The sequence below is a fragment of the Manihot esculenta genome, chromosome 6 (assembly GCF_001659605.2).
Source record: "Manihot esculenta cultivar AM560-2 chromosome 6, M.esculenta_v8, whole genome shotgun sequence".
Classification (NCBI taxonomy): Eukaryota; Viridiplantae; Streptophyta; class Magnoliopsida; order Malpighiales; family Euphorbiaceae; genus Manihot; species Manihot esculenta.
In genome coordinates, this window is record NC_035166.2 from 15,127,543 (window position 1) to 15,137,044 (window position 9,502).

At 27.5% G+C, this 9,502-nt stretch overlaps 1 protein-coding gene across 4 annotated transcripts; it reads right to left on the bottom strand.

Moving 5' to 3' along the window:
- Nucleotides 1-852: 852 nt before the first annotated feature.
- On the bottom strand, nt 853-8,173 carry LOC110618199 (U11/U12 small nuclear ribonucleoprotein 25 kDa protein). 4 transcript variants are annotated; one of them, XR_002488471.2, is made up of 6 exons: nt 6,947-8,173; nt 3,215-3,366; nt 2,991-3,096; nt 1,632-1,731; nt 1,121-1,295; nt 853-1,052 (listed from the first exon to the last, which is right to left on the bottom strand). XR_002488471.2 is itself a non-coding variant. In XM_021761299.2 (6 exons), the coding sequence occupies exons 2-6, from the start codon at nt 6,961-6,963 to the stop codon at nt 1,188-1,190; spliced, it is 483 nt and encodes a 160-aa protein (XP_021616991.1). In that variant the 5' UTR covers nt 6,964-6,995; nt 7,975-8,173; the 3' UTR covers nt 853-1,187. The 4 variants fall into 4 exon arrangements, 3 of the variants coding, with proteins under 3 accessions (XP_021616991.1, XP_021616993.1, XP_021616992.1); XM_021761299.2 differs by having other exon boundaries at nt 853-1,295; nt 6,947-6,995; nt 7,975-8,173; XM_021761301.2 differs by lacking the exon at nt 6,947-8,173 and adding an exon at nt 3,475-3,752 and having other exon boundaries at nt 853-1,295; nt 3,215-3,374.
- Between the last annotated feature and the right edge of the window lie 1,329 nt (nt 8,174-9,502).

Here is a 9,502-nt window from a genome sequence, read left to right on the forward strand (position 1 = left end):
TGATTTTGACAACAACAATTCTAATAGCATTTAAAAATTATCATTCCGATACTATAAAATGTTATTTTATTACAAATTAAATCATAAATTCTAAAATAAAATATCGGTATTAAGCTTTTGTACTTTTCCTTAAAATTTATCATTTTCAATGTACCATATTTCAAACAAGTGATTGTCTATGAATCAGCATATTACATATTATAATTTCTTTTTTTGATAAAGGCTTATATAAATGATTGGATCGTTGCTTTTCACTATTAACATTTTAAATGTAAGTCTAATATAAGTTCATAATTAATTCTAACCGATATAATTTAAATATTTAAAAAATTATATCTAACCATAATTATTAGCATATAAAATTACTAATAAGAGTATATATTAATTTATTATATTAGTAAAATAAATATAAAAATATTAATTTAATATACAATACATGCAAAAAATTTTATTCACAAGTATAATTTTTATCATATAATAATAAATATTATAAGTAGTTTAATTATTATTTATAGTATTTTTAATTAATGTATTATATATTGTAATTTTAAATAATTTATTGATATAAAATTTTAATTATATCTATAAATTATTTGGTGCGTTGAACTGCTAAACCAAACGCCCAGTAATAGATTATATTTAGTAATTCTGAGTTGGATGTACTGTTATATTACTAATGTGGTTATCAATTTTGTTATTAAAAGTTTATTGCAGAACACTCCACAGAGCATATTCATCTTGTTTTATGATTATGGGTTGAGATGGTAGCAAAATTATTGGACCATAAATATCAATTCATATCAGCAAATCAAATTCCAAACACAGGCAAATTTGTTTCCTCCATAGCTATCTGGATTCTGGAAATTAGAGGATGTTTATAAAATTGTTGAAAAAACAGAATCTTTCATTTTAATACAGAACTGGATCAAATCCCAGAAAGATAATATAGCTGAAAACAACATATGTATTATGAGCTTATCCTTCTCAAGAATTGTCCAGAAAAAGACTTGGTCCCCTGTAGGCATGCATTGGCACTTAAACTTTCTTGTCTCCTGTAACATGTGTTGTCTTCAACATCAGCAGATTATTAAGAGGATGATTCAAGTCCAATTTCCATTACCTGCATATGCAAGAAATATACATAACTGCAAGTGATTTGTACTATATTAATCACTTGAAGCCTTTTATTAGTCATTTGCAATCATGGAGTACTGTCCACAACCATCATATTGTTCCTTTGCTTGTCGGTTGGCTTCAGTACAGTTTGTTATTGTTAAATCCCTGATGAAATAAAGCTGCGTGAACCAGAAAATAAATTATTAGCTTAATGCAAGAAATGAGTGGGAGATTGACACTGAAATACTACATCCGATCTAAAACCTTAACACAATGAGTTTAGGATCTTTCCTACTTATGTCTTTTACTGGTCCCTTCATTTTTCGATGCAAAAAATTCTAACACTTGCATACCAGATTGGAGGCATAAGCAAAGCACAGGGAAAAAATTAACATAGATGCGATACAAGGATCACCTTGCACCTTGTTTTCAGGATTAGTTTTGTCTCCAACCAACAATGAAATGATTTCAGGTTATCAATAATAGATGAATGCTTCATTATAAAAAAAACTCACTTGATCACCATCCTTGATGCCTAAAGATCGAATATATGTATTGTCATCCACTAGCTTTTGATCTCCATAACATAAGCAAAATTGGCTCCATACATGTGACCTGAATATATAAATACCAATATTAAAAGAGTTAATCGCCAAAATTTTTGATTTTGTTATGATTATACTTTATACTTTTCTTTTATCAATTAAAATTTGATTTTCAAAATTGTTTTAAATGCATTCAACTGTTACTTGTATAATTAAAAAATTATTAAAATTACTACGTCATTCATCATACAAATAGTATGATTGAAAACTTACAAAAATTATCAAGTTACTTTTTTCACTATCAAATGTTATATTTAAAAATTACTGTGTATATTATTATTTAATTTTTTTTAATTTTATCAATAATTTTATAATAATAATTTATTTGATCTTATTTTGACTAAAAATCATTATCAAAAGATTTTTTTTACTCTGTCTAATATTTAGTATTTTTTTTAGTATTTTTAATAGCTTATTAAATATATTAGTTATGAAGTATTAAAAAATAGTTTAAAATAATATTTAATGTGATTCAGTTTAAAAATATCAAAAATAATAAAATAATTTTTTAAGATATTTATTTTAAAATTATTCTTTTAACTATCAATTATAATGTTAATCCTCTATTTTTTCTAAATTATACTAATATTTAGTGTGAGTTTCAAAAAATTAATAATATATGAATTAAATATTTAATTAATTGTCTAGTTTAACTTAATTAAATGGTTTAAAAAAATATGTAATTCATATGACATTATAGATTTAGTTTCCATTCCTCTATCTCTTAAAAAAATTATTAATAAAATAGATAATTATAAAAAAAAATTTATATTTTTAATTTTGTTACAATTTTACTCTAAAATTTTAAATTATTATCAATTTTATATAGTTTGCCACTGGTATTGATCGTGGCAGGTGGTGGCATGACAATTCCATTAATTTTTAACTAAAGTACAATTTTAACAAAATTAAAAGTATAAGTCATTAACTCATATCAAAATAGATAATCAAAAGCAAAATCCTTCTTATTTTCTTTACTTATCTGTGCTTATTACCTATATAAATAATTAATTAGCAAACATAGTAGGAAATAATTGAATGTTGGGATGATTTAAATATAATTGTAATTAAGAGAAAAGATTTTCCCATAGATCTCATAATTTGCATCATTTTCACAACTACCAAAAAAAAAAGAGTAATTTCAAGGCATATATATCATACAGAGTCTCTCTGAAATCCTTGCAACACAGATTTTTTAAGTATAGAAGAAGAAGAAAATTAAAAAAAAAAATCAAAAGAAATTAAATCATTCAGCAGATATATATATACCATGAGATATTGTGATGAGAATTATCATCCTCTGTTGAATAGCTGAAAACATCCTCCACTGCTTTCTTAAGCTCCCCTACGCTGGCCATCATTGAAACTTCCACCTCTATCAACACCCAGGAAAAGAAAAAAAAACATTTCAATAATTTCATCTAAAACAGCTAAAATTCTAGAAGCACATGAACCCACAAATTAAAAATCGAAAACAAAGCATAAAAATTTACCAAAATAAGAACCATTCAATCTGAGAATAGAAAGCCTGAAGTGATTTTGAGGTAGCCTTCCATATGCAAAGGATGTGAAGGTAGAGAAGGAACGGCAAAGAATAGACATTCTCGTGAGCGAGCTAATCTCTGTATACCACAAAACCCTAGCCCTGTATCACTTATGACCTTGAGAATTAGAATTTAATAACAAAAAGAAGAAATTAACACTGGGTAATATAAATATTTAATAAATGCCAATCAGATGAGTTCGTTCTTACTTTTTGGATATGGAAGAGAGTTTGTAAACTTGAAATATTAGAAACAAACTCTTCCAGCAATAAGTTAGGGTTAGGGTTAGGGTTTCTGTTAGAATGCGCGTAGCTCAAAATGGTCTACGAGGGATTTCACAACGGTTAGAGACTTTCTGTTTTCAGTGGGTGGCTTGCCTTGCAAGGCGGAGAAATGTACATGGTCAGCGGAAGACTTTAAATGAACAAAAACTGCGTCGTTTGGGATAGATAATATATATATACAATATATATAAACAATGACAACAAATTCATGGCTTTTTGAATCTTTGATTTATTATTTTGGTAGGCTCTTTCAGGCCCTTATGAAAAATCAGAATGGTGATCGTCAATTATCTTAAGCTACTTTTAAATTATTATTTAAAAAAATTAATAATTTTATAATAATAAATAAAGAGATCCAAAGAATATTCACATTGTCACGAAAGATTAAACAAAATGATTATTTTGTTAAATATTGTAAAAACCATATTCAACTTTCTCTTTATCTCTCAATTGCTGCTGACATTCCCCCGACGAGTATTTTTCGTGTCACATCCTCGAATTCGATCCAAGAAAAGGGAGTGCTAGTAGCTAACGGATTGTGCTGGAATTCTTGGTTCAGCTTGGTTAGAAAGCATCAAGTGAGAAAAGGTCTTTACTAAATAAGGCTGGTTTTTTGAAAATAAAATTAGTCAATGATATATCTCTATGAATTCGTACATAAAGCAGTTGCAGCTCCGATGATCTCACTTTTTTGAAGTGAAATTCCTTATCGCTTAAGTAATGCGTGAACTCTATCTCTCTTTCTTATTTTATTTCTCAAAATCTCATATTTATATATCTCAATCTTTAAATAGTGTTCAGAAATGTGATTATTAACCGTCAAACAAATGTGTTTAAGGAGTTGTAATCTACAGTTGCCTAAAAATATCAATTATCACAATTTTTTTTTTTACAAACTCAATTTACTTTATTATATTGTCTTTAAATTTGCATATAGTGAAGTCGAAATTGATAATTTATATATTTAAGGGCTTTTATGACTCAAAATAATTAATCAGTGTTTAAACGAAGAGCTAAAAATTTAGATTTTCAAAAATAATAATAAATAAATTAATCGAGATGAGTAAAAAAATATAATAAAATTTTTTTTTTCATTTATTTTATTTAACACAATAAAATAATACTTAAAATATTAATATTAATCCAGTTGAAAAAGGTAATATGGATGATTCATCCAATTATGTTAAACATGTAGTCTATATTAATATTAAGAGCTTATTTATTTGCCATTAAAAAAAAATTAATGGGTAAATCATTAAAATCTTACTTTTTATCTTTAATCTTAGGGTTAATAAAAAGGTTGAAGAAAAGAAATGATATTTAAAAGATTATTGATGTAGAGATTTAATCAAATCTCATTAACCCCCATTTATGCTTTCAAATAAACTACCAAAAATGAGATTAAGGGTTAATTTTAACCTTTCCTCTAACCCCAACCCAACCCAACCCAACCCATGTGATATGTAATTATCATTTTTTTTTTACACTAATGGACTATATCATATGAGGGAAAATTAAAATTCTGTTTCCATTCAAATTATAAGATTTTCTAAAATTCAACTCTAAAACTCTAGTAGACCTCCTCCCTCCTCCATCCTTGACATTCATTGTCCTTTTGTCTTTATAAGCAATGGCAAGTTTTCCTTCCTCCCAATATAATTGGGGATTTAATGGAATTGCATTTTCTCTACTTTGGGCATCTTCCCAGCATATCTTTAATCCTCACCAAATCCCAAGCTAAGACCTGATCATGGGACAACATATACGAGGAGCACAGAATTTTTACTTCATAATTTTATCAGAATTTGCAAATGAGTTAATTTATATTATAAAATGCATCAAAACAATTACGTGACAAGTAATTTTTTTTTTTATAAAATAAAGTATTCTAAACAAGCCAGGTGTAAAAATTGTTTTTTATTGAACAATTAGAAAAATAAAGAGACTATTTCCTGAAACTTTATCAATTACAAGAGATTATTAAGTTTTTGGTTTCTTACTCAAGAGACCATTAAATATCAAACTACATAAGTGATCTAAACTGTAATAATAATAATTTTTATTTTATGATTTACAAAAAAAAAGGACAATATAGAAGCATGCTAAGATGCAAAATATCAAACTGGAATTCCCTTAAATTGATTATAGCAAGCAATGGAAGGGATTAATGGGAAGAAGAGACTAGTAAGATTTTATAAAATTCAAAATTTAACTAGCCAATTGGTAGCCTACATGGAGCAGATGTCATTATTAGAAGGAAAAATCATGCCCACTTTAAGATAGTTTTTCCCCAGAAATTAAGCAAAGAGTAAGATGTTTCACAATTTTATATCTTTACTTTTCAAAAGGAATATCGCTTTTCAATCTTTACTGTGCATGCACATGATAATTAGGACAACATTAACCCTCCACTATAGTAAGAAACCCTAGGTATAGAAGTGGAACTAAAAGTTGCCCTCTTTGAATATGCATCAGAGGATACTACAGAAATGTGCAAAAACTTAACCCGTATGCACTTTCTCTTCCAGGGAAAAACAACAATAAAGAAAAATAGAAAGAAGCTCTGATATGAAACAATCATGCAACATGCATAGAGAAAGAAAATTTATAGCAGACCTGGAATGGAAAGGAAAGAGAAGAAAAGAGCAAAGGTCTTTGGCACTATTGATTATAATGCAACTGATCACTTTAGATGTTTCACTAATTGGCATCCAGCAAAGCGCATTTTTTATCATCAACTCCTGTCAAATCATTCATTTTTTCAATTTCTTCCTTCCTTAATTCATCCCTACTTAGCTCTAGCTCTATCTTGTGTGCGTATGATCGATTTATTTATTTATTTTTCAAGTTCATAATTAACTAAACCAAATAAAAGAAAATTATGGGCAAATAAAATTACTTCTCGTGGAAGAGGATGGCTCTTATTATTAGCCTTTCAATATATGTAGGTCATGCATGCTTCAAATGAATCAAGGACTATTATATATGCTTAATCTAATATTTAATAATATATAAGAATAATTCTTTAATTTTCCCTTAATTTCTTTTTCTGCTAAACAATTTAAAATCCTGCACGTGCTGCTTTAAGATTTGGTGGTGCCATGTATGTGGGTAGCTAGATATACAGGTATGGTAAATGATGAATCTTTTTCTGCCAATTACAGTACAAGCTTTTCCTTTTATCCCCTTTTGGCCTTAAATAGGTATACATCAGAACATACTGAAAATGATTATATTTGCAAGAATAATGTATAGTCACTCAACAAACTATATATTACATTAACAGCTACCTTTAAAAAAACAATATTAATTAAATAATTAGAAGAATTTTTTTTATGAAAAAAAGCACTAAACAAATCCCTGGTTGAAATGGAAAGCACCAGGCAGGGTTGCATACCTTGTGTATAGATCCATGAATCAGAAACACCAAGAGCTGCAGGTGTCCCCTTGAGAAGCGTATAATAAGATGCAGAGAGATGAGACTCTGTTGAGGTGAAAGGGAAAGCAATGTATAATGTAGAGAAGAAAGTGATATTGGCGCGGCTCAATCTGAGATCGTCTTTTACAATACTCAATGTGTAAATCCGTCATCGGATTGAACCTCACCAATATCGCTTTCCTAATTTGTTTCCCTATCATCCAGCAGCAAGATTCCCTTCTTTAAGAAAAAGCTGAACCATGAACTAATAATATAATTAAAAGGGTATACAGAAACCACCATGAATGGAACTAGCAGAGACAGGCATACCAGAGAGGAGCCATGTTTGTGGACTGAACCTCAAAAAAGGAAGTGGGTTTTAGCTTTTAAAAAGGATCTGGGACTGGGAGCTGAGTGAGCTTATCTGGTATCAGTGGTACCACAAGCACTTGAAAAGGAAAAAAGTGTACTTGAATAAAGAAATACAAGATACGGACCCATGTTGTATATGATCAAAAGACAATCATATGAACATGTTTTAAATTTCTGTGGTAGGGAAAAGCTATGGTTGCTTAGTGGAGTTGGAGGTGGAGGTGGTTGTCTTGTTGGTGGTTACACAAATGTGGGGGGAATCTCCAAATCATTATTCCTATTCTATGAACACAATCCATTAAAATCAAACACTTTTACAGGCAATTATATGCCCTACTTGAACTTATCCAATCTAATACAAGATTGATTCAGAATATTGAAAAGAAAATCGATCAAACACCAGACGCACGTCAATAAGTAATACCCATATAGCTCAATTGCAATTTTCAAATCCAAGGATGAAGAAAATCGAAAACAAAACAAGTAAGAAAGCAAATAATATCACAGATATTCGTAAAAATGACCAACTGAACTAGGGTTTCAAAGATATACACTAAAAGAAGATGAAAACTCGTATGAACACAAGAATCATAATATTTCTCGAGAATTAGATGATAAAACAGTAAAAATCTTACTGGGGTTTTATGGAGAGATGGATGGTGAGAAGTGAGGAGACAGAAAATGTATACTGGTAATTTTCTGCCTCGGGATGAGAAGATGAAGAAGGTGAGGGGAATGATTTAAAGGGGAGAAACTTACTTTTTAGGGTTTGTCATGCTTAGATTGTACTCAATAAAATCAAAGCGCATGCACCTGAAAAATTAATATTCCTCCACCAAAAAATCCCAAACAACTCCTTTTGATTGTACCTCTTTTTCTCTCTTTTTATAATAATTATTTTAATACCCACCTTTTTAAAATATATCATGCATGCTTCCTTTTCATTAAATTAATTAACCTTGTAGAGCTTGCTAAAGAGAATATGATAGTTGACTTATATGTAAGTGATACTAATATATGAACCACGGTCTCTTTATGACTCAGTCTTTACGATTCAGTTCTGACTAATATGACTCTTAAAATCCATTTCAAATTAAAGTCCTACTGAAGTCGATTTTCGTTGTCTTACTAAGACTCAATCACATAATTCAAATCTAATACCAAGATAAAGAGCAACCTCTAAATATATAATCTATTTAATATTTTTTTTTTTAATTTCACTTTGATCTTTTACCGACTTATGCATTAAAAATTTTACCCATCAAATCACTCGGTGTTTCTTGTTATTTTACAAATTCATCATCAGAAAGAAAAATTTAAGCAGTATCAGTAAGTCTTCTTTAATTTAGTAATATTATTCAAATATGCATTTTTATTTATTAAATTAATTTTTATGATTAAAATTCAATTTGATAAATGTATGTAATAAACAAATAAAATTTAAATTCGCTGGTATTTGACTCATTAAGATTTGTGAGATGTTTAGAGAATAGAATGAACTCATTGAATTAAGTCGTTTATAAAAATATTATTATCCTTTAGAAAGCTAAAAATATATTTGCTTGAGTTATAATGTTTCTAAAGTTAATGTATTCCTTGAAACTATGATGTAGTCAATATATAAAATACATTTACAAAATAGAGTTATTTGTAATTTAATTAAATTAGAAACTTTTGATGAAATCAACTTAATTTTTATATAAAATGAATTTAGTATAATATACAGTCAATACACACTTAATATAAAAATATATTATTAAATATTATTTAAAATTAAAATATAATTATTAAAATTTATGGAAATATAGATAATTTTATATGAAAAATATAGTTAAGATATTAGAAAATAAATAGTTTCCCATTTTCAATAAATATTTAAATTGTAGAAATATATGTAAAAAATTTGAATATTAAAGTGGTTTGTGTAAAAAGAATCTTAAATTTGTATATTTCTGTGAAGGTTCAAACATAATATATTTTATTTTTATTTTTATTTTCAAGTTATACTTTCATATTTAATAATATATTTATAATAAATGCTTTATTATTATAATTTATATATGACTTTTTAATTTTTTATTGCTATTATTAGCATGTAACTTTTTAATTTTTTATTTAGTACGTGACTTTTTAATTGCGTACGATTTTTAAAATAAAATATAT